General features: G+C 43.7%; 1 protein-coding gene across 1 annotated transcript in view; it reads right to left on the bottom strand.

The window, feature by feature from the left end:
* Positions 1–19537, bottom strand: part of HHIP (hedgehog interacting protein) — a 147855-nt gene extending 128318 nt beyond the window's left edge. The window contains exon 1 of the mRNA XM_073604458.1: positions 18944–19537. Within this exon, the coding sequence (XP_073460559.1) occupies positions 18944–19207 (264 nt within the window). The 5' untranslated portion in view covers positions 19208–19537. The remainder of the gene's footprint in view (positions 1–18943) is intronic.
* Between the last annotated feature and the right edge of the window lie 5776 nt (positions 19538–25313).

Genomic DNA, 25313 nt, shown 5'->3' with positions numbered 1-25313 from the left:
TCTTAGGAAAAGAATGTTCCAAGTAAGTTAATTTGTTTTTCTACTTATGAGTCGGTCAAATCGAAGTTCGTTTTCGACCACACTAATGAGAACATTTCGAAGGAGTACGATGAAAATCTTTCTTGAACGAAAACATTTCCAATGCCGCTTACACACGATCGCACATTCCGACAACAAAATCAATGTTTTTTTTTCCGACGGATGTTGGCTCAAACTCGTCTTGCATACACACGGTCACACAAATGTTGTCGGAAATTTCGAACGTCAAGAACGCGGTGACATACAACACGTACGACGAGCCGAGAAAAATGAAGTTCAATAGCCAGTGCGGCTCTTCTGCTTGATTCCGAGCATGCGTGGAATTTTTGTGCGTCGGAATTCTGTACACACGCTCGGAATTTATGAGAACGGATTTTGTTGTCGGAAAATTTGAGATCCAGATCTCAAATTTTGTTTGTCGGAAATTCCTACGGAAAATGTCCGATGGAGCCTACACACGGTCGGAATTTCCGACAACAAGCTCCCATCGAACATTTGTTGTCGGAAATTTCAACCGTGTGTACGCGGCATAACAGTGTATGTGGTTTTTGTTCTGTAAAGTTCATTCATTCCAGAACCAAATGTTAAAAGCAAACAAAATCTGTCGAACAACATTTACATTTTCTGAGAATTTTCATTCGAAATTCTATTCATCTATGGCCATCCTTACTTCTTCCAAAGGCCGGGGTTACTGGTGAAAAGTCAGAATGGGATATTATCCTACTTATGTTTCATGTAGCGCCTGTACGATTGTAAGTGCACTTTGGATTATTCAACTGTCTGCTTCCATTGCCACTCATCTGTCCCCAATGACATGTACCACCTTGGATGTCCATTTTCATGCCAACAGCTGCAGCGCCTGTTAGCCTGTCAATGATTTATACAGGCTTCCTGCCCTGTGCTGAACGCACACACCTGTGATTCCTGCAGGAGATTCATGCTGATTCTTCACAGTCTACAACCTTAATCTGCCTTGTGAATGAGGCCCTAAATCCTAAGAACCTGGCTGGTGATACATTGTAGCACAAAGTATATTTTTAATTTTATTATAAAGTTGTGATCCACATAAGTAGCTAAATTAGATCGATGTGTAGTAAAGGTGGAAGGCAGCCCAGCGGGTTGAACAAATAAAAATGACTCGACTTCCCCATCCACACTCTATGTGGATGGGGGGATCCCCTGTGCTGTGCCTTTGTATTTTGACAGGGGAGAGTCTTCCCCACCATTAGAATACACTTATCACTAGAATGTGATGCTGATGTGGATCAGTATTCGATCAACATATGTTGTCATCACATCACATTTTTTTAAGGGTTCTATTTTATAATACTTATTTGTATAGGCATAGGAGTACCCCTGCATATGGCAGTAAACAGGTCAGTTAATATTCATGCCTTGGACATAATGTTGTGGATACATTATGGATAGCTCCAGGTGTTGCCTGTATGGGTTTTACCAGGCATGTCAAACTAAAATGAGTGTCATGTTTAAGGCCACATATGTTCACACTAGTGCGATATTATATGCGACTTGAGACTCACAGTATGGCATGACATTGGATTACACTTTATTCTCTATGGTGCCCATTCAATGCCGCTCAGAACGGCGTGTGGCTTTGTGTGGTTGCAGTGTGATTTTGGCCTCACCAATTTCAATAGAAATGCACCAAAAACATACATACATACATACTTTTGCAGGTTATAAGGAGCAGGCACCCGCCGGTGTGCTAACAATCAATGACTCATCCCTGCTGCCAGCCATAGATTTCCAGCTAATAGCAAAGATGGGTCATTGGTTGTTAAGGAGCCAGCATCTTCTGTACATCCATGGCCAAGGTCAATGAGGAAGGAAAAGAAGTCCTAGGAGCCACACATGACACAAAACCCTCATGTGAAGAGGAGAAGCAGCCTCAGCCTAGACTCCATTTAGGCCACACACCTGACAGGTTTCCCCCACCCATGGGGCTTAGTCATGGGAGTCTAGGCTGAGGCTGCTTCCAATCTTCACATGAGGGTTTTGTGTGATCTGCAGCTCCTGGGACTTCTTTTCCTTCCTCATTGACTCCCATGGAGCAGAAACAAGCTCTTTCTCAGCCTGCACTCCAAGCGGTTGTAAGCAAATAAAGGACCTATTTCAGGGGTGTCAAACTGGCAGCCCTCCAGCTGTTGCGGAACTACAAGTCCCATCATGCCTCTGCCTGTGGGAGTCATGCTTGTAACTGTCAGCCTTGCAATGCCTCATGGGACTTGTAATTCCACAACAGCTGGTGGGCTGCCAGTTTGACACCTGTGTTTTAGAGCCTAAGCGTTTGTTAACCCCCCAAAAAATTCATATCCTGGTCCCTTGAAGTAGATTGCACAGCACAGCGCTTGTGCTATGTAACCTGCCCCCTCTAAACTGTAAAAAAAAAAAAAAAACCCTAAACCTACCACTTCCTGTATGCCCTCTCTAAAGAGACCACGATAACCAGGGCAGCTCCGTCCTGATCACTGTGGTCAAAGTGCCTTCCTCCATGATAGGCTGCTGTCCCCTCAGCTCTCCTCTCTCCCCCCTCACCCCCACAAACTATAATTGTCACTGCCAGCCCCTCTATTAGAAGCTGGTATAGCACACTATGTAAAGTATTTTTTAAAACGAGTGTTGTAAATACCGATTTTTAGCTGTCTTCAGGCCGGTCACGTGACTTGCGGCCGCTTTACAGCTATGACATGCGGCTTCTGTGGAGGAGACGAGCGGTCACGTGATCTCCCCAGCTGAGGTCAGAGGGAGATCACGGCCCCTCCCGCAGAAGACATCCGTCGGAGCTGGAAAGCGGCCGCGAGTCACGTGACAACACACTACATAAGCCTACTGAAAATTGCATCATATGGCCCCTGTGCTAGTGTAAACCTAGCCTAAAGCTGACGATTATAACCTGAAACACTGTTTCACAGTAGCACTTCTTTACAGATCAGTATACTAATGATACAGCCTTGCTGCGCAGAAATTAGTTTAAAATATTAAAAAAACGCTTATGTCTTCTAGATATGTGTACCATACAGCTATACATGGATCAAAATTCAGCTGGTTCAGCAGGGACCGGACAAATTATGATCTCTGTATAAGCAGGGTGATTTTACACAAGTCAATCTACTGATCGACTTCTCTACAACTGTCAGCTTTTTGCTGCTCAATCAGCACTGCTGGCTATAGCCGGCAGTGCTGATCAGTGTATTCTAATGGCAGGGAGGTCTCCCCACTGTCAGAATACATAAGCACAGGAGGGAGGATTCCCCTATCCACATTATGTGTGTGGATGGGGAATTTAAGTCTTTTTTTTTTTTTTTTGATCCGGGTTGAATGAAAAAAAAAAAAAAAAACAGCCTTGATTTTCCCATCCACATCCAGTTCTAAAAAAATGAATAATGTATGGGCTGTCTAAAATGTTAAATCAAGGAACAGCAAAGTGATATAAACAAGAAGCATCAACTAGCAGCATGGTGGGGGTGGCTTTGTGTTTTGGGGACTCTCCCCCTGCTTTTATGCTTGAAAAAGAGGGCGGATCAGGGTGGATAAAAATCAATGATTTTTTAAAAAAATTCTAAAAACAAAATCTGATTTTTTTTATTTAAATCTGATTTTTTAGATTTTTTTTTCAAATCTATTTTAATAAAATGCTTTTGCCGTAAAAATCTATCTAAAGATAGTTTTCTGTTTAAGATACATTAATAATTTAGTTTATTCAGCATGAAATGGAGCCTAGTTATGTAGCATGAGGCTGTATATTCTGCAATATTTAAATTTTTGGTAAACTCAGTCAATGAATCCAAGCTCTGCAAGTTGAGATAACATGCACTACATTGATGCATTCACACAATTTCACAGTAACCATGAGATAAAACAAAGTTCAGGAATATTCCAATTGTAGTGCAAATCTATGTACACTACAAACTGTATGATTGAATCAGTTCTGATATCCAATTGTATTGCAAATCTATGTACACTACAAACTGTATGATTGAATTGGTTCTGATATCGCCGTTTTACTAACCTGACAGCTTGTTATTCTAAATAGGAAACCTTCATATTAATTTGCAAATATTAAAGATTCTAACTACCAGCAAGAGTGAGTCCTTACATTTAAAGAGCACCTGTCATTTCAGATCCATCATGGTAGCGCCTGTTAGCGAGCGTCCACTCACCTACTGCCACCACGTCCCTCACCTTGTTGTGTCACTTCCGCATCACCAACCATCCCATTAAAGTGAATGAATTGTTGGTGAGTCAACAGCGGGTCAGAGGAGGAGTCGCTGCGGGACAGATGACTGTTGCTCTTTAAAAATTATGATTTAAATCGAGTTGATTTAATTCAAGCCTTTTCACTAGTGAAAACACATATCCACCCACACCATGCTTGGATGACACAATGGGGCTTCCCTGAGCTCAGATTTTGGTCTGTAGAGTGGGACCTCCCAGTGACAGTGATTCTGGCTGACAGAGCTGACTCTAGGCTGGAAGGGAGAACCTATGTGGCACTTTGTACCTACATGCTGGTTTCTCTTCATGAGACATGTGAGCAGCCATTTTTGAGTTATTTTATTACAATAAAGGTTTAATATACTGCACTTAGCTGCGCCCTCTCCTTTTTTCTTGTTTTAGCTTTCATGTTCTTTCATCTCAAGAAGAGCAGCAGCAAGCAGCGGTGTCCCAGATTGAATGTTTCGTCGGTACACACTTGACGAGACTCTTCTAGTTTTGTATGTGCACTGATGATATTTGTGGATCCTTTCATTCAGTTTAAACCCTTTAGACCAGCTGGGCTGAATATGGCCCAAAACACCAATTTGACAAGCGCAGCTTATGCAGTGTGCTATAGGAACTTTTTATTCAGTAGTTTTTCTGATTACACTTTTGTTTTATGTATACAACTAAATTTGGTTGGAGCTGCCCATAGATGAGTCAGTTTTTTTCATTCAACCACCTGGATAAACAAAAAAAAAACTGACCTGAGTTGCCAATATATACATTCAGGGTGGATGAGGGAATCCCCCCTACTCTGTCATTGTATTCTGACAGCGGGAGACTTCCCGGCCATCAGAATACACTGATCAAGCGGGGAAAATCCAAGAGGGTAGATGTACAATAGTCGATCGGTATGCGCTGAGAACTAATCTTATCTGTATTCACAACTGTTAATGACCAGCTGTGGTTACATGCAATGGTCACAGAAGTCACAAATGATAAGCAAAAAGTGAATTTGTTGACAAAATCAATGAGATATCAGTCCATGTATAGCAGGGATCTGCAATTAGCAGACCTCCAGCTGTTGCAAAACTACAAGCCCCATCATGCCTCTGTCTCTGGGTGTCATGTTTGTGGCTGTCAGAGTCTTGCTATGCCTCATGGGACTTATAGTTCTGCAAACAGCCGGAGGTCCGCTAATTGCATATCTCTGATGTATAGCCTTCTTTACAGTCTTTAAAGAGACCCTGAATGTAAATGCATTTAGGGTGTCCCCCCCCCCAGTCTGTTTTTAAAGAGACCCTGTCACCACTGTAAACAACTGCAACTAAAAGCACAGAAACCTGTATTTTAACCTCTCGTCGCCCACATAACTTATATGTGTAGTAGAAAAGAAGGTGGGCTTTAACACGTTTATTGATGGCGGAGCTTTCTGTGCTGACAGCGCTCTCACTACATGCTCCCAACACAGTCACTGAGCTGTCAAAGACAGCTCTCAATTTCTACTAATGATCGGGGGTCAATCCCACTGTGACAGTGGTCAGGTGATCGGCTGCCCCTTCCAGGGGTGCCAGAAAGGGGTTAAAAACGTACTTTTTATATGACTTATTTTTATTCACTTGTAATGTGCCATTACTTTTGATAGCTGACTTCTTAGAGAGTCATAATAAAAGTCTACAGATATTTAGAAATTACCTATTCAGTTTGCCTTTAAGTAGTCAATTGCACACTAAAATATATTTCTTTGCATTAATTACAATTAAAAGGCTGGTCCCATTTTATCAACTTCACTAAGCAAGAACATTATCTTTGTTTCTCGCAGCCACCAACCAACCAGATTCAAAAACGTTTGCTCTCCAAATGCCATTGCTGATTACAAGCTTAAATCTGAATGGGAGGTTTGGGCAATACAGACAGTGAGGTTGATTTACTAAAGCCAACTAGACCGTGCGCTTTGGAGGTCAAGATTCATGCTGTAAGTACCATGCACTTATTTTCCCCAGATTTCCATCATCCAATCATGTGCAAGCAATCAGCCTGTTTCACACAGGGTTCAGCTTGTATAGGAGCAGTGTGAACAGCAAGCTTTGACGGAGCACTTGCAAAGCTTTCAGCGAGTTTTGTTAAAGCTTTTAAACAGGGTTTCACCAATACCGGTATCAGTGCCAATAGTAAGCATCTGCATTTGTACACTTGTGCAAATGCTCCGATACCTGAAACCGATACCTTTGCAGTGCGATTTAGGCCCATACAAAATGAATGGGCTTAAATCGCACTGCAAAGAATGGCATGTGATTTGAACAGGAATGCGATGTGATTTCTGTCTGAATCACATGGGATTTCCCCCTTCGCTCCTGTGTGAACCCAGGCTTGTCATGGCGACTTCAGCCTAGGTTCATACAGGAGCGGTACAGGAAACCACATGTGCTTTGCACAGGAATCGCACTGCATTCCTGTTCAAACTGCATGCAATTCTTTGCAGTGCGATTTGAGCCCATTCATTTTGTATAAAGTTACTAGCAGGCTTCAGTACTTCTTGAAGCTTGTTGAAAGCCTGATGTAGCCTGCTAGCAGCTTTCGTAAAATGGCAATCAACACTCCAATTAGGATCTGTGTTCAACATGTACAAACTGGAGCTGAATGATACTTTAAAATCTTTAACAAAGCTTGCTGTAGATAACTGATAGTGAATCAATTGGAGTTGAATGGTACTTTAAAAGTAGGGTTGCATAGATACCGTTTTTTTTACCAGCAAGTACAAGTACCGAAACGTTATTTCAAATAATCACCGATACAGAGTACGGATACCTTTGCCGTGAGATTTGAGCCCATACAAAATGAATGGGCTCAAATCGCACTGCAAAGAATTGCATGCAATTTGAACAGTAATACAGTGCGATTCCTGTGCAAAGCACATGTGGTTTCCTGCACCGCTCCTGTGTGAACCCAGGCTGAAGTCACCATGACAAGCCTGGGTTCACACAGGAGCGGTGCAGGAAACCGAAGGGGGAAATTGCATGCGATTCGGGCAGGAATCACATTGCATTCCTGTTCAAATCACATGCGATTCTTTGCAGAGCGATTTGAGCCCATTCATTTTTTATGGGCTTAAATTGCACTGCAAAGGTATCAGAGCATTTGCACAAGTATTCAAATGCAGATGCTTAGTATTGGCACTGATACCGGTATTGGTGCAACCCTGTTTAAAAGCTTCAACAAAGCTCGCTGAAAGCTTTGCAAATGCTCTGTCAAAGCTTGCTGTTCACACTGCTCCTATACAAGCTGAACCCTGTGTGAAACAGGCCAAAAATACTTTTTTTTTTAATTTTCCTTGCACCTAGCTGGGTATTATTTAAAAGTGAAGCTTTACCACATTACATGTACTAGGGCCAGCCATACACGGAGCAATTATTTCTCCTGCAACCCGTGGTTGCAGGAAAGAAATTAGCTTGATTCCCCCATCAACACAAACAGTGATTGATGCAGGAATCCCTCTGGCCGGGCCATTGTCCTCTCCAGGCAGGGAGGACAGGGGAAGCCGTCCCCACCGGGAGAAGACAGTGATTATCGCTAGCGGTTTCTAGCAGCTGCTTGCGATAATTGCAAGCGAATCCGGCAGGCTGGCTGTACCCAAGTTGAACGATCGAACAACTTGGTACATTCAGGTTTGAATCTTGGCCGGTTCTTGCTAAACTGGTCAATATTCGAACCGTGTAAGAAGATTTACTCTGGAAGACCACCTACAGCCTCCAGGTTTGCGGTTCTATTTATTCATATGTATGTACATGGTATAACAAATGTATGGTAGCATATCATATTATAACATATATGTTATACATAATAGAAGTCATGTGTTATAATCGAACCATGTATAGCTGGCCTAAGGAAAATGAGTGCAACTGCACATGCAAAGTGCGCAGTCTATTTGCCTTTAGTAAACGAATCCCTGAATTTCATTTGCACATATAAATAAATGAATATTAACCAGTTATTAACCGCTTAACGACCAGCCACTGTCATTTTACTGCGGCAAGGTAGCACAATCCTGCGAATCGCCGAAGGTGTACGTTGGCTCGGAAAACGCGCTTTTGTGGGCGTGCGTGCGCTCCCATTGGCCAGCGAGGGAGCCAGTCATCGGGTCCGGCAGACTTGATGTCAGCCGGCCACCCGCAAACGTTCCCTGCAGTGACAGAACGGGGATCTGCCTGTGTAAACAAGGCAAACCTCCATTCTGACAGGGGAGATCATACAGATCTGTGTGTTTCCCCAGTCACACAGTTCCCCAAACAGTTAGAAAACACCTGCAGGGAACACATTTAACCCCTTGATCGCCCCTGATGTTAACCCCTTCCCTGCCAGTGTCATTAGTACAACAGTGCCTATTTTTTAGCACTGATTACTGTTAATGTTAAAGTTACTATTAATGTCACTGGTTCCCAAAAAAGTGTCAAAAATATCAATTAGGCGTTGAAGCTGTCCGCCGCAAAGTCGCAGTCCCTCTAAAAATCGCTGAACACCACCATTACTAGTTAAAAAAAAAGAAAAATAATAAAAACGCCATAAATCTATCCCTTATTTTGTAGACACGATAACTTTTGCGCAAACCAATCAATATACGCTTATTGCCATTTTTTTTACCATAAATATGTAGCACAATACATATCTGCCTAAACTGATTGTTTTTTTTTTTTTTTTTTTTTCCTTGGAAATGTTTTAAAGCAGAAAGTAAAAAAAAATTATTTATTTTATTTTTTTTCCAAAATTGACGCTCTTTTTTTGTTTATAGCGTAAAAAAAAAAAACAAAACTGCAGGAGGTGATCAAATACCACCAAAAAAAAGCTCTATTTGTGGGGCAAAAAAAAGGACATCGATTTTGTTTTGGGTACAACGTCGCACGACCGCGCAATTGTCAGTTAAAGCGACGCAGTGCCGTATCGCAAAAAAAAAAAATGGCCCGGTCAGGAAGTGGGTAAATCCTTCCTGGGCTGAAGTTGTTAATTGTACAGCCCTTTTTTTTTTTTTTTTTTTACTAGGACCTGCCTCTTTAAATATACAGAACTCAGTCAATCTTTTTTTTTTTTTTTTAAATGAAAATCAACAGCCAAATGAATCCTTGTTAACAATTCCCTTTTCATTTTTGGTCCCTAACAGACGAGTATAATAGCTAAGAAGCTTTTTTTTTTCTTTGCAATTCAAGCCCCTGACAGCCAAAAAACGTTGCAAACTCTGCAGGCGCGGAAGGAAGCTACAAAAGGTGTCAAGATAAACATCTTTGCAAGCATCTCCTTTCTGCTTTAAAACCTGGCTTAAGCTGAGACCTTTCTCTGTGTGGTCTGTAATGGGAGGCTTGTTTTGCAAGGATGTCTCTGTCCATGGTATAGACAAGACGTATCTGACCGGCTCAACATCTGTAATCACCAAAGCAACAGCAAAACTCCCAGTAATCCTATACATCACACACAAACATGTAACACAGAGCACGGTTGTGTACTTCTTACTAGGACGTGTAGATCTGTACTATGCCATAAGCTTCTTCTATAAACAAGAAAACATTGGGGCGAAAAAGAAAAAAAAGCAGATGCAGCATTAACCTTGTTTGTAAATGGAACTGTTGTAGCACAATTTCTAAAATCCAATGCTTATAAACACATCATTATTTCTCCTAAATCCTATTTATGGTTAGCTAGGCAAACATATACACACTTATAGAAAAAAAAAAAAAACACATGCCGATGACGTATTCCAGATAAACAGCTTATATCACATACAAAAAGCCACCCACTGAAATGTGCTTTACCTATATACATGTCTTTATTTATTAACAGCGGGGCAAACTGTGTATATATACAGTATATATTTAACGACAACATCATGTACTGTACACTTACCATAAATAAGCACACACATGCACCCCCCTCTTTCATAAACACCATTAAAAAAGGTACACAAACATTATAGACATGTGTATACAAACGTACACATTCCGACGCACTATTAACCCCTTTCTGCTTCCTGTGCTTTGCATTGACATCATACCGGCAAAGGAAGGAGAGTGGGCAGGAGGGAGAGGGGGGGGCGCTGAGAAGACTCCCAGGTGTTTCACGGCACAAGACCCTACGTGTGCGTAGTCCTGCAAACTTTACAGCTCTACATCATAACCTGCCCACAAAATAATTGCACGGCGCCATAAAAACGAACAGCTCAGACGTTGCCCGATGACATATTTGATTGTAAATGGGACAACTGCACCTTTGTTCTCATCAACATCATCCACTAATGTGCAAAGTGAATGCAATACGAACTCTAACCCCACATGTCAGCCACTTAAAAGACAGATCTGCAATGTTCTCTAATAACACAAAACCAATGAACTAGGATAAGCAACCAATTTCGATTTGATATCAGATTCCACGGGCCATCCAAAACTGGTCTTTAAAGTGGTTGTAAACACTTAACAACCACTTTAACCTCCAGGTAAGCCTAGATTAAGGTGTACCTGTAGGTGCTTGAAATATCTCCCAAAACTGCACGGTCTAGGAGATATTTGCAAACTCCGTAGGGCGATTTCTTCTGCGCATGCGTCAGAGTTAGAAAGGGCACGCTGTGCTGTTTCTAGCTCGGGTCATGACGTTAAAGGCGGCTCCTGCGCACATGTGCGGGAGCGACGTCACGAGACTCCGCCCAGTCACTAGGGTTGCCACATCATCCCTTTAATCCAGGACACATATTAATTATACAGGTTCTGAGTCTGATTTAATGCAGATAATGCACCAAGTGAGTTTAATTACCACCTTAATCAGCAACAGAACCTGTGTAATTAATGTGTATCCTGGATTAACCACTTGCTTACCGGGCACTTAAACCCCCCTCCTATCCAGACCAATTTTCAGCTTTCGGCGCTGACGCACTTTGAATGACAATTGCGCGGTCATACAACACTGTACCCAAATGAAATTTTTATCATTTTTTCACCACAAATAGAGCTTTCTTTTGGTGGTATTTGATCACCTCTGCGGTTTTTACTTTTTATTAAAAAAATGTAAAAAACTGAATTTTTTTTAAAAAAAAAGTTTATTTTTTTATATTATGTTTTAAAAAATTTTAAACGGGTAATTTTTCTCCTTCATTGATGTACGCTGATAAGGCGGCAGTGATGGGCACTGATAGGCGGCAGTGATGGGCACTGATGGGTGGCAGTGATGGGCACTGATGGGTGGCAGTGATGGGCAGCACTGGCAGGTGGCACTGATTGGCACTACAGGTGGGCATTGATAGGTGGTACTTGTGGGCACTGATAGGTGGTACTTGTGGGCACTGTTAGGTGGCACTGTGGGCACTGTTAGGTGGCACTGTGGGCACTATTAGGTGGCACTGTGGGCACTATTAGGTGGCACTTTTATTGGGCACTGATGAGGCAGATGTGCCTCTTCCACTTGGGGACCGATGTCCCTCACATCCGATCCGGTGATCGGCTTTTTTTTCTACTCGCGCTGTCAGCGTGAGTAAAAAAAAAAACCGATTACCGATCTTTTGTTTACATCACGTGATCAGCTGTCATTGGCTGACAGCTGATCACATGGTAAGGGGCCGGGACCGGCCCCTTACACAGATCGGTGATCAGCCGAGTCTCAGTGACTCGGTGATCACAACGCGCCCGGCGCGCGCCCTGCAGGGCGCGCGCAGGGAGCGTGCACAGGGGAGGACGTCATATGACGTCCTCCCGGGAATGTAGGTCCGCGCTGTAGCCGTCATTCGGCTATAGCGCGGATGCCAAGCGGTTAAAGGGATGATGTGGCAACCCTACCAGTCATAGAGCCGGAGTTTGTGGCCCCGGAAGGAAGAGGGCTGAAGAATGGACGCTCGCTGCTAGCAAGGAAGACGGGGACATCGCGGGCTTCCCCTGCAGGTAAGTGTCACATAATGGGTTACTATGCAATACATAGTAGCCCATTATGCATTACCTTTGCAGGGAAACAAACAGGAAGTAACACCCATCGGGGTATACTTCCCCTTTAACCTCTTGCCGAAGCAGCCGCCGCAGTTATACCGCGGAAAAGTTGGCTCGGCTGCGCGAATCGCCGTAGGTGTGCGTCAGCTCATGAATCAAGAAAAAGACTGGACGGCCGCACTCTGTTGACACCTTTATTGAAGACGGTTTAAAAATTCTTCTGGTTTCTACTTTATCCCCCTATTCTCTCTCTTTCCTCTTTCAATTTACTCTTTATAGTGTTCTGGTAGCAGAACTTTTATTTCCTTGGTTATCATTATACCAATTGTACATAGTTCCAATATGTAGTATAAGATTTTAGATTCTATAATAAATTTTTTTTATTTGATTTTTTTTTTTATTTAAAAACTATACTCTTGATAATAATTAGGACCTTTTTTTAAAATCTGAGGTCTTATGTTAACCTGGTCTAAGTTGGTTTTATCCCCTCTTATACAATGTATGACGCAATCTTTTGAGAAGTTAGATCCATGCTAAAATTGTTTTAGTGTTGGAACTACAACTCAATATTATTACCATATATGTGATCTTTTCTTTTGCTGCCACCATATGTACTTATACATACTAATTGTTAAACTGGTTGTAAACGCTTGTGTGTGACTTCTACCTATAGGTAAGCCTAGAATAAGACTTACCTATACGTAGTGGAAATATCTCCTAAACGTGCGCCGTCTAGGAGATATTTCACTTGTAGTGCGCCGATGTCGCCATCGGCGCTTGTGCTGTGAAGAAACGGAACTCCGTGCTGTTCCTTCTCCAGCATGTGCCATGACTGATGGCTCCTGCGCGCGGGAGTGACGTCACGCGGCTTCAGCCAGTCACAGAGTCGGTGTCCGGGCCCCGGAAGAAAGAAGGGCGAAGATGGACGCGGCCTGCACAGTGGACAGCGCGGGCTTCGTTTGCAGGTAAGTGTCATATAATGGGCTAGTATGAAATGCATAAATAAATACAAGCTTAAAGGAGAAGTATAGCCTGAGCTTGTTTGGCTGGGCTTCTCCTATGGCTCACAGGAGTGCAGTTTGTTTTGTACTCCTGTGACACGTTTTGAGGAAAGAGTGGCCCAAAGTCTGCTCTCTGCTGACGTCACAGAAATCAGTCCAGGCACCGCGTCATCCCGACAATGGAAGTCTGGATCCGCCAGGTGTCTGGACAGACATTCCCCTCAGCGAGCCGCTGAGAGTCTGAGCCAGCCGCTCCCCACCCCTTCATAGCTCAGCGCTCCAGTGAGCGAGGAGGAGGCAGAGCGGGCAATTGACAGTCAGCAGCTCTCTGCTCGCGGAGTTGTCAGAACCGAGTGATCGGCGGTGTTCAATCGCTCGGTTCTCAGTGTAGAGTCTGCGGGGGACAGATGCAGCAGCCACCTAGGTAAGTATAATTGGGGGGGGGGATCCTTTACTTCTCTTTTAAGGTTCGGTTCACACTGCTGCGATGCGAGAACCAGTGCAAATCCAGTACGGGTTCCTGCATCGCATACAAATCGCAGGCAGTTCACACTGCCCTATGCAAACCGCTGCAGGTGTCAATACAAAGTTAATGACACAACCAGATCGGTTTGCATATCACAGTGCGAACTGTCAGTTTGGACAGGATGCGAATTGCATGGGTGTTAACAGCCATGCGATCCGATTCTGGTGCTTACCAAAAGAAGGGTCCTGCACTTTGGACCGAATGCGATGCAAATTCAGCCATACAATCAGTATGTCTGAATTTGCATCGCACAGACATTGCATGTGATCTGCACGGCAGTGCGGTGTGAATCACATGTGATGTCTGACAGTGTGAACCGAGCCTAAATCTGAATGGTAGGTTTGGGCAATACAGACAGTGAGGTTGATTTACTAAAGTCAACTAGACCGTGCACTTTGGAAGTCAAGCTGCACGCTGCAAGTACAATGCACTTATTTTCTCCAGAGCTTAGTAAATGTGGCAAAGCTCTGCTGATTTCCATCATCCAATCATGTGCAAGTAAATTGTTTCACACAGGGTTCAGCTGCCTTGTACAAGAGCAGTGTGAACCGCAAGCTTTGACAGAGCATTTAAAGAGCTTTCAGCAAGCTTTGCTGAACCAACAAAGTACCATTCAGCTCCTGTTTGTACATGTTGAACACAGATCCTAATGGAGTGTTGATTGCCACGTTAAACAAGTTGCTAGCAGGCTTCAGAATTTCTGACTGGTTGAGTGCAAAATGTGGTGCAGCTCTGCATAGAAACCAATCAGCTTCCAGGTTTTAGCCCTCATTCACACTGAACGCAGGTTTGAAATTGTGCGAGTACAGCTGAACTCGCACGATTTCAAACCTGCATTTCAGTGCGAGTTCCAGGACGATTTGAAAGACATCTGTGCAGGTTCATGCACAAATGTCTATTGAAATCACCCCCAAAGTCGCCAAAAGTAGTGCAGGAACTACTTTTGGCAATCGGTGCAGCACCGCAAAGGTTTGGACAGTGCCGTTGCCGGCACAAAGCTGAGATTTGGCATGGGATTTGACATGTCAAATTGTGCCGATGTGAACGGGGGCTGATTGTCAAAGCTTAATTGAACAAGCTGAAGTTAAAAGCTGATTGGCTACCATGCACAGCTGCACCAGATCGTGCACTCTCCAGTTTTAGGAAATCAACCCCATTGTTTTATAACTCGCGTACAATACGGTTCATTATAAAACACATAGGAGTTTATTTACTAAAACTGGAGAGTGCATATTCTGGTGCAGCTGTGCATGGTAGCCAATCAGCTTCTAACTTCAGCTTGTTCAATTAAAGGGTAACTCCACTTTTGAGAAAAAAAAAAAATTAGCAAATAAAAAAAAATAATAATAATGGAGCATGTACAATTGCTAAGTCATATTGTAATTAAATGTTAATTAAGAACAACCTTTCCTTTTAAATCCGCAGGCTGTCATTTTATGTAAAATGCAATGTGGCAACCTGGAGGCATTCTGTACGTCGATGGTGTACAGAACGCCCCCTGAAAATGTCATTTCCTGCTTGACTGATTTTCCCAGAAGTCTGCACCAAGATACAAGTCAGATTTTGGGCATCTTCTGCAACAAAAAAGTATTTTTTGGTGAGATACCCTCCAAAAGGTAAATCACGTCTAAAGGGATGCAGACCCTGCAATTTCGCAATTAGAGCCCTGCAGGTGCAGCAGCTGATTAATAATTATGAAACCACTCCCATTAGATTCACTGAGCACATGGACACAGACAAACAGCCATTTGTTCAGAATAACAAAAGGTAGGAAATCTGTAACAAAGTTTGTTAAAATCCTTGCAATGTACATAGATCACCCATGGGGGGGAGGATGTTCTTTTTTCTCAACAAAAGTGCAGTTACTTTTTAAAGTGGAGTTCCAACTGTATAACATTTTTTTTTTTTTTGGATGAATTTTGTTTGTTTAAAACTCATATTTATAGTACTCACGTTTTAGGGATCTATCGCCGCTCGATTGCCGATTTCCTATCGTAAGATATTTTATATTCTTCTCTCCTGTCATTTTCCATAGTGCTTGTGGGCATGTGAAGCCCAAAAGCACTATCTTGATCGACCAGCATGCACCACCTGTTCTCGCGCATGCGCATTACACTTCTGAAGTTGCCATCACAACAGGCGTCGGAAGTGCCCGCCCCGTTGTGATGGCAACAAAGAAATCTTGCGATGAAATCTCGCGATGCAGAGCGGCGACGATCCACACTGACACCTGGAAATTATGACACCAAGCTCCCAGGAGACAGTGCGCCGCCGGGAAATGACGTCACTAGCCGCGGGTGGGAGAAGGAGGAAATGCAATAGATCAGCTTATAAACAAGGTAAGGAGAAAAAAATAAATAAATAACCGATCAATTAGTAAATTATTAGCATTAATAGATTGATTAAGAAAAAGTTAAAAAAATGTGGGTGGAAGTCCGCTTTAAGCTTTGACAAAGAAACCTGGAAGCTGATTGGTTTCTATACAGAGCTGCGCCAGATTTTTCACTCTCCAGTTTTAGTAAATCAGTCCCACAAAATGTATTTGACACCACCAAAAACTCACCCTAAAAATACATACATTTTACAAAGACAAATTTCCTATGATCTGGCATCAAAGTATGTGAGCTAAACAGTTCAGCACTAAAATCTTACCGTTCCATTAAACCGTACCGCTAAAATCGCATTAACGTTATTTTATACAAGAATGGGACACTTGAATTCTCAAACCCTTATACCCTATGCCTTCACTTCCATGTAGTTAATACAGCAGTTCAGTAACAAAGGTTTTTAGAGCTCACATCCTGTCCATAAAGCAGCAATATGAAAATAAATGGTACACAGACATTCTTGAAAAGTTATCTTAACATCAATGGACTCTTTCAGTTTTGAAAGCACTTTTGAAGGACGCTAGTACGAGGCATTGGATGGTAATCAAATTCCCGCAGCGCTTGCCTGTTTCCCCTCACATGTGATGTTCTGGAGCCTCTTAGTGTCAAGAGCTGTTAGCACAGAGATCTGGACTTCTGAGAGCTGCGGAGCTGATACAATGCATCCCTGGTCCATCTTACCTACATTAAAGGGATGCAACCTGTGGCCCCTTGTGGTTGCTACAGATTAGCTGCCCTGGTATGCTTTGAAAAGACAGAGTTATACTTGGACGTATAGTATTCAGCACTCAAGCTAACTGGGGGAGATTTACTAAAACTGGTGCACACTAAATCTGGTGCAGCTGTGCTTCTAACTTCAGCTTATTCAATTAAGCTATGACAATAAAACCTGGAAGCTGATTGGTTACTATGCACAGCTGTACCAGATTTTGTGTGGACCATAAATTTGACTTAAAAGAAAAACCACCATCACCCTGCGAATAGCGGAGAATTACATTTTTGCCAAGTGCAGTACACCATTATATCTCCTGCCCTCTGCACTACTTTGCCGAAGTGTATCTAAAGCAAAAAACTTTTTAGTTTTCAAAAGAGGTCCCTTGTCAGGTATGTATTGCTGAACGAAAATCTATCCCACATCTTCACCTTTCGCACCTTCAGGAGGACGCAACGGCCAACAGAGATACCAGAAGAATCCAAAGTAGCAGAATTGCCCAGCACACCTGAGGTTAAAGAGCTCAGATCTTTTCTAAGATCTTCATTGTAATAACAAAAAAATAAAAAATGAAGTCACCAAAGTTTTGGTGACGCCTTGAGACAGTGGACCACAGGGGTTGATTTACTAAACCTAGAGAGTGCAAAATCTGGTAAAGCCGTGCATAGAAACCAAGCAGCTTCTGACGTCAGCAATTAAACTTTGACATTAAAATGTGGAAGCTGATTGGTTTCTATGCAGAGCTGCACCAGATTTTTCAGTTTTAGTAAATCAACCCCACAGTGTCTCCAAAATATTGGTGGTCTTATGTGTTTTACATCTATTGCTTTGTGTGTCTCTCTTAGGGAACTACTGACAACAAAAGTGAAAGGTAGGCAGATTCACAAATGTTGAGTAGTCACCAGAACAGCCATAGATGGCTTTCTTTCATGTGGAAAGTTGTTCTGGGGATCACCTCCAAGAAAGGGATTTCCCTCACTTTGCTTTTGTGTCTCTGGGGCAGGAAAAAAAAGGAAATCCCCCCAATGGGACACAGATGGCCAAAAAAGCCAATTTCCGAGGAAAAGAAAAACACTCCCTTGCAGTGGGGCTAAACATCTTATTTAGGTCTAATGGACCAGGAACTGCAGTTTTACTTACCCTGCCCTCCTCCAGCAGTCTACGCTCTCCTCTTCTTCCCCGACACAGTGAGCTGTACCTTGGCGCACTCACATCCATGGCTTTTGGCCATGCATTGTACTTGATGACATCAGAGGACCTGCTACCATCAAAGCATAGGGAAGAAGAGGTTGTGGTGACCGATCCTAAGCCCTGGAGGATCAGGTAAATAACACTGCTTTTCCTGGCCCCCTAGAACGAAATGTGGAGTTAATCCTTGCAGTGTGGAGGTAGCCCCACTGCCAGGGAGGATTTTTCCCTTCCTAGTCCAGCTTTAGGACTCATTCACATGAACATAGGCATCATTTCTCTGCAGAACCTGGGTCCTTGCTGGCAGAGCTATCGGAAGATCCTGCATAAAATATTCATAATTACTAAATACACCTCTAAAATCTGCACATATGCATGGCCAAGGTTGCAACGATGTGCCCGGTTGCAACGGTGTCCTACTTTTTTTGGCACACTGCACACATTTTTGGTTATAGACACAGCTGTGCGTATTGGCCCAAATGAGTCCTATAGTGTTGCATTTAGACGCATACAAAGTGATCTCCCGTATCCACCTAAGGGTGTGAATGAGCCCTTTTAATGTACGTAGCCTGAAGGCATCTAGGGAAGCCTTGCTCCAGCTACCTGGTTTCATTCTAGGTGTTCTGCAATCTTTATAGTAAATACTTAACCCCTTTAAGTGGGTGATTGACTGTCACAGTGGTCACATGATTGAAAGCCCACAGCTGTCAGTGACAGCTCCATCAGCACACAGCCTCAGCCTGTCATGCATGCGCTGCGGTTGGAGATAAAGTCCACCTGTAAATGCGTTACGCAGTTGGATGAAATGAAAATATAAAAGATTGCCTTCAGAAGGATGAGTTCAGCAAGCAAACACCTGCACAGCCTGCACTGTGGCCCATGTTGGAGACACGTGGTTGTAGGTAGCCAGGAGGACCTACCTTGGGGTCCATGAAGAAGCCTGTGCTTTCAGGTTTGGAGCAGCAGGAGAGCCGGGGGTAGAGCCCCCTACATCCCTCCCCAGCCTCCCCAAGGTCCAGGCTCTGCAGCTTCCTATGCCTCTTCTTCAGACGTTTTGGGGGGCTCCCATTCAGACACCTTCTCCTCCTGGCTGTAGGGTCACTCTTCTCCCCATACTTGGCTTCACACTCCAGGAGCACCACAAGAGCCGAGCCCACCACCAACATCCAATGAAACATCAGCATCTTCCTCCCAGCAACAAGTCCAGGTGTAGGCGAGCGGAGACACTAAGCCGGGCTGAGGGATCTCAGGTGAGCTGGGGTGAGGGACCTCAGGTGAGCTGGTCTGAGGGACCTCAGGTGAGCTGGTCTGAGGGACCTCAGGTGAGCTGGGCTCATGTGCTCGGGGCAGGGACCGGTGGACAAGGCTTTGGTAAGGCGCTGGAATGCTGTGTGTCCTCCCCGCCTGCCTGTGTGGATGCGGCTCACTGGGATGGCTGTGAGTGCTGCTCTCCTCGCATCTCCGCTCGACTCTCATGTTTCGCTCCTCTTTTTGCTTCTTTTTAACTAGAGAGCAAGGAGGTGCTGCCACCCCGCGCCCCCTGACGTCACTGCCCCGCCGTACACCGGCCTGTATACAGGGGGGCGGGGAGAGCACTCAGCGCACATGGGGGGCACACTGCTACATGTTTACTAAGGGACGCAAAACTCTATACATACTTACTATGGGAACACATTCCACTATATACTTACTATGGAGGACGCAAAACTCTATATATACTTACTATGTGAACACATTCCACTATATACTTACTATGGAGGACGCAAAACTCTATATATACTTACTATGTGAACACATTCCACTATATACTTACTATGGAGGACGCAAAACTCTATACATACTTACTATGTGAACACATTCCACTATATACTTACTATGGAGGACGCAAAACTCTATACATACTTACTATGTGAACACATTCCACTATATACTTACTATGGAGGACGCAAAACTCTATACATACTTACTATGGGAAAACATTCCACGGTATACTTACTATGGGGGACGCACAACTCTATACATACTTACTATGGGAACACATTCCACTATATACTTACTATGGAGGACGCAAAACTCTATACATACTTATTATGGGAAAACATTCCACTGTATACTTACTATGGGGGACGCACAACTCTATACATACTTACTATGGGGACACTTTCCACTATATACTTACTATGGGGGACGCGGAACTCTATACATACTTACTATGGGGGACACATTCCACTACATGCTTACTATGGGGGACGCAGAACTCTATACATATTTACTATGGGGACACATTCCACTACATACTTACTATGGGGACGTGGAACTCTATACATACTTACTATGGGGACACTTTCCACTATATACTTACTATGGGGGGGGGGACACAACTCTATACATACTTACTATGGGGGACGCATTCCACTACATGCTTACTATGGGGGACGCACAACTCTATACATACTTACTATGGGGGACGTGGAACTCTATACATACTTACTATGGGGGACACATTCCACTACATGCTTACTATGGGGGACGCAGAACTCTATACATACTTACTATGGGGGACACATTCCACTACATGCTTACTATGGGGGACGCAGAACTCTATACATAAAAAGTAAAGATGGCTAGATGGTACCAGAGGATACAGCACCTCATCCCCTAAATAATCAAACGTTAAATGGGTGTGTGGACAAGGGATTATAGCGGTGCTAGGGTCAGGAAGATTAGAGAAGAAAAGATAAAACAAAAAATACTAAAATTACAAATTTTATTAATAGTCTATCATAAATACAATGTACATTATAAACAATTCATACAGTAATTATACAAATTTTGTGGATACATGTACTGTAAGTGACCCTAAGAATGGTCAAGTGGGCCAGATGGCAAGTGGCCGTTGAAGGAGGGGGGGCTCATTTTCCTACATGTTTCGCCAAAACATTGGCTTCTTCAGGGAACAGGAGCTCATAGGGTGGATATATATAAAAAATTCTGTGTGGTGGACATAAAAACACATGTTAGAAATGTTAATTTGACCAAACACTGCATAGTAAAAACAATAACACATTACAACTGTGGCTGGACATTCATGCAACCCTAAGCTCCACCCCACTAAACGGAACTGCGGACATACCTGGGGCGTCGGTGCCCAAGACGGGAGGGAAGAGAGGGAGAGGGGGAACACAGCCACCCAAGGAGATCCCCACAGGGGAGCAGGCAGACCGCGCCGTAAATTATGCCTGCAGGGGGCATACAGTAGACCTGGCAAAGGAATGTAAAGATAGTCATGTGTCATAATGCACTGTGGTAGTTATTCCAGGAATAGAGGGTTGCGCATATGTGCATTGTATTAAAAAGAGAACAAAAAATATATGTATATAAATAGGTATAAATGTATCTATATCTCTGGAAAAGGTGCGGACTTACATGTATATCTAAAAGCTGTAGAGAGGCAAGGTCAGGAAGTGCCTGTGATATATGTATGCACACAGCAAGGAAAGGACATCAAGGTTGAACCATATCTGCAGACCACTTAAAGCAGGCCTAGTTGGAAAAATGGGTAGTGTTAGGGGTCTTGCTGTTGTTAACTGGGGCCAGATATGGTAGTTTATGCCTATACTTACTTGATGGTATCTGCTGTTAGAAAAGATTCTCATAGCGGTACATTCACAGGTATATAGTACCGGTGCTGGGATGAAAAAGGGATAAAAATAAACGTGGATCCTATATGAAATATAAAGGAAAAAAGGAGGATCAGAAAGGTAGGGAAATGGAAGCTTTAAAATGTACTTGGGCACAGGTGAGGCTAGTGAAAAGGAATCTAATACCTAATTCATCATGAAGCACACCGTGTTGCTTGAGAAAATCAGTGTTAACCACCAATGTAAGAGGCCGGTCCAAAGTAAGTTCTAAAAAGTATGTAAAGGAATAATAAATAATTCATGTAAACAACATGAAGTCAGGGTGTTTTGAAAGGCAGAAGTTTACCTTGTAGCTGTGTGCAGAGCGAATGCAGGCACGTCCCTCGTCCATAGGAACTGAGGGACTGGCCGGTTACTCATATACCCCCCACACCTGATCAGATGATGATCAGGTGTGCGGACGCTAAACGAGGGGTAGCCACGGCTGTGCACTGCACGGTGCCTAGGAACTACGAGTTCCATCATGCAACGCGCGCACATGCTCAGATCTCACGGACCGTGTGGCAATTGGAGAGGCGAACACCCCTGGAATGGGAAGTACCAAGGTGTCATCTCACCCAATCTGCCGATGGAATAAGGGACCAGAGGGTCTGAGAACAGACGTGGGCACCCAGGGGCAGACAGTTGTCTGCGCCTTGGCGTCCGTACAGGCAAAGACAGCGCTAGCCATGTCACCCCCAAACCGGGAGAGCCCGCGGAGCCGCCGCCCACCACCCACGCCACAGATAATCCCCCCAGTCGTGGGGCTAACCAAGGCACCAGGGACAACCGCAGTCCAGTGGCGGGGAACAAAGGGGCACGAAGTGTAGTGCGCCGAGACACAGGATGGGAGGATATCCCAAAGGTTGCCCAACGATCCACAGGGGCCACTGGGGAAGGTGGGAATTACTGTGTGTCAGCACACGACATCCAGCCACAATGTGTGCAGTGTGCATAGAGAACCACTGGGTCCCAGTACGACAGTGAAACCTGCAACCAAAAATTGAAAATACAATGCAAAAACAATATATAAAAAAGGAAACACACAGTATATGTATTGCAACAGTTGTGTCGAAAAATATTGTTCAATAATGACAAAAAAGAGTTTTAAGTCGCAAATAAATACAGGCAATATACACTTATAGAATACACAGGGATATAAGATATATTGAGTCAATTTGCCAGCTTGTCTCAGAAAAGGAAAAAGGCATTTGTAATCAATGTAAAAGGCAAGGTATTAGTCCATGTCAAAAAAACATTATATGGATGAAATACCGGGTGGAGCCATGGCAGCAAAGGGAAAGAAAGACAGGGAATACAGGAGAATGAGAAACTAAGAAGGGAATAGAAGGGGGGGGGGGGGGAAAGAGGGATGGAAGAGGATAGGGTAGAGAGGAAAAACCACAAACGACTTTGTCTGGGGAAGGGACATGGAAAAGAAAAACTTAAAGGAAGGGCTTAAAACTAATATATTCATTGAGTCCTGGAAAGATGGTAGCATTTAATATATGAATCCATTTAGTTTCGAGTCGTAATCAACGACACATTAAAAACCTCTTGGGAAAGCAATCTTATATCATGCTCTCTCAACATGCTCTCCATGTTGTGCCACGAATATACCACCGAGTTGGCACAACTTGATGTTGCAATTAATCGATGGTACACAGATCATGCTCTTGGTCTTTCCTCCCCCAGGTATAGCAAGCGGGATAAAACCCTGCGCGCACACCTGGAGGAATATACACTTACGATTATTAATGACAAAGAAAGCAAATTCTTAAGAGACTTAGCAGCCCATGAAAATGGATATGCCTACAATTGGGACAATGCCAAGGAAACCAAAGCTAGAAATAAACCCTTTTCCACTAATATACCTACTTCGAATAACCATGCCTCTAACAATTTATCTGCTTCTCTTTCATCCAGTACCTCCACTGTTTACCAAGATTTGACACAGGAACAATTAGCAAAAAGAAGAAAAGGCGATCTTTCGGCCATATCCTCGGAGTCACTCCACCGCACACTCGGACCCACTCCTCTACCACATCCACCTACAGGTCATTCAAAGACCGCTCACGTATCCACTCCCTTCACTAAAGCACAACTCAAGTCGTCAGCGATTCCCAAATCATCCTCTACCAAGACACCTGCAGGCATAATGGCACCACCGCACCCTCAAACGCACATCACCTCCCGAAGGGTAAGTGAACCCACTATCACCTCCATGTTTCCAGCCAGCTCTGCTACAGCAGACCCTAAACTTGCACCTATTTTTTTAGGGCAGGGCCAGGAGTCTCTCCCAAGCCCATCCCCCGATTTACACCCACAAATGCCAATGATCCAGCAAGACCAACCACCCCTGATGTAATTAATCTATCTTCTATTCCACTCAATGCGGATCAGATCTATGTACTCCAATTAGGCCTCACATTTTGTCCCTCTAACGACTTTGACAAATTCGCCTTTATTAAAGACGTGCATCTTTTTGCACGTAAACTTCTTTTCAAAGTGATCTATGACAAATCTCAATCTAATACTGCACTTGTTCAGAATGTGCATGTAAATCCTTCCCAACAGGTTCCCACCCTAGCGGAAATACAAGCCCTCGAGGAATTAATGTCACTTTGGGAGGAGGGGTGCACTGATGGTGACGACTCTCTTGAGGCCGCCGCCCTTGGTGCTCCCCCCTTCCCCCCTCCTGTTTCTTTTAAACCCAAATCTGTGAATTTTCCAAATCTTTCTACAAATCCCAATATATGGGCCTTTGTACAACAGGTCACTAATACCATCGAAGGCTTAAATTTCAACTCCGCGTATCCCTCCAACCTAACTTTGGCTCAGATTAGGGCCATCAAATCCCTACAAAACCATCCTGAACTCACCATTAAGCCAGCCGACAAGGGTGGCAATGTGGTGGTGATGGATGTGTCCTTCTATGAACAAATGTGCCTGGATATTTTAAACAATCGCGAGTGGTATAGACCAATTTCTAAAACACTCATTGCTAACTATATATCCGAATACCAACAGCTGATATTTGCAGCGTATCAAAAAGGCATTATAGACTCCAACACATGGAAATTTCTTTATGTTAAAGAACCCACTACCCCTACTTTCTATTCCCTCCCGAAATTGCACAAATCTCTCGACCACCCACCTGGTCGCCCAATTGTGTCTGGTCGTCAATGCCTCACAGAATCTGCCAGTGCTCTGGTAGATAAATATCTGGCACCCCATGTTGTAGCTTTGCCTTCATATATAAAGGACACTATCCATCTCCTTCGTATATTAGATGGCCAATCCCTGCCCAGTGGCACATGGTTGGTAGCCCTAGATGTGGAAAGCTTATACAACGTAATCCCCCACAATAGAGGTATCTCAGTTATCAGCAAACTCATTCGTGCCAGAGGCCCCCAATATGATGAATACGGGGACTTTGTCCTCAAATTATTGAGGTTCATACTCACACGCAATTATTTCATGTTCGGCTCCTCCCACTTCCTCCAGGTGCAGGGTGTGGCTATGGGGACTAAGTGTGCCCCTGCCTATGCCAACCTGTACCTGGGGGGGTGGGAGAGGGAACTTTTTGACTCGATTCACTTCAACCCCT

The sequence above is a fragment of the Aquarana catesbeiana genome, linkage group LG01 (assembly GCF_042186555.1).
Source record: "Aquarana catesbeiana isolate 2022-GZ linkage group LG01, ASM4218655v1, whole genome shotgun sequence".
Lineage (NCBI taxonomy): Eukaryota > Metazoa > Chordata > Amphibia > Anura > Ranidae > Aquarana > Aquarana catesbeiana.
The sequence above is the reverse complement of the archived record's forward strand: the minus strand, read 5'-3'. Positions and strand labels throughout refer to the sequence as shown.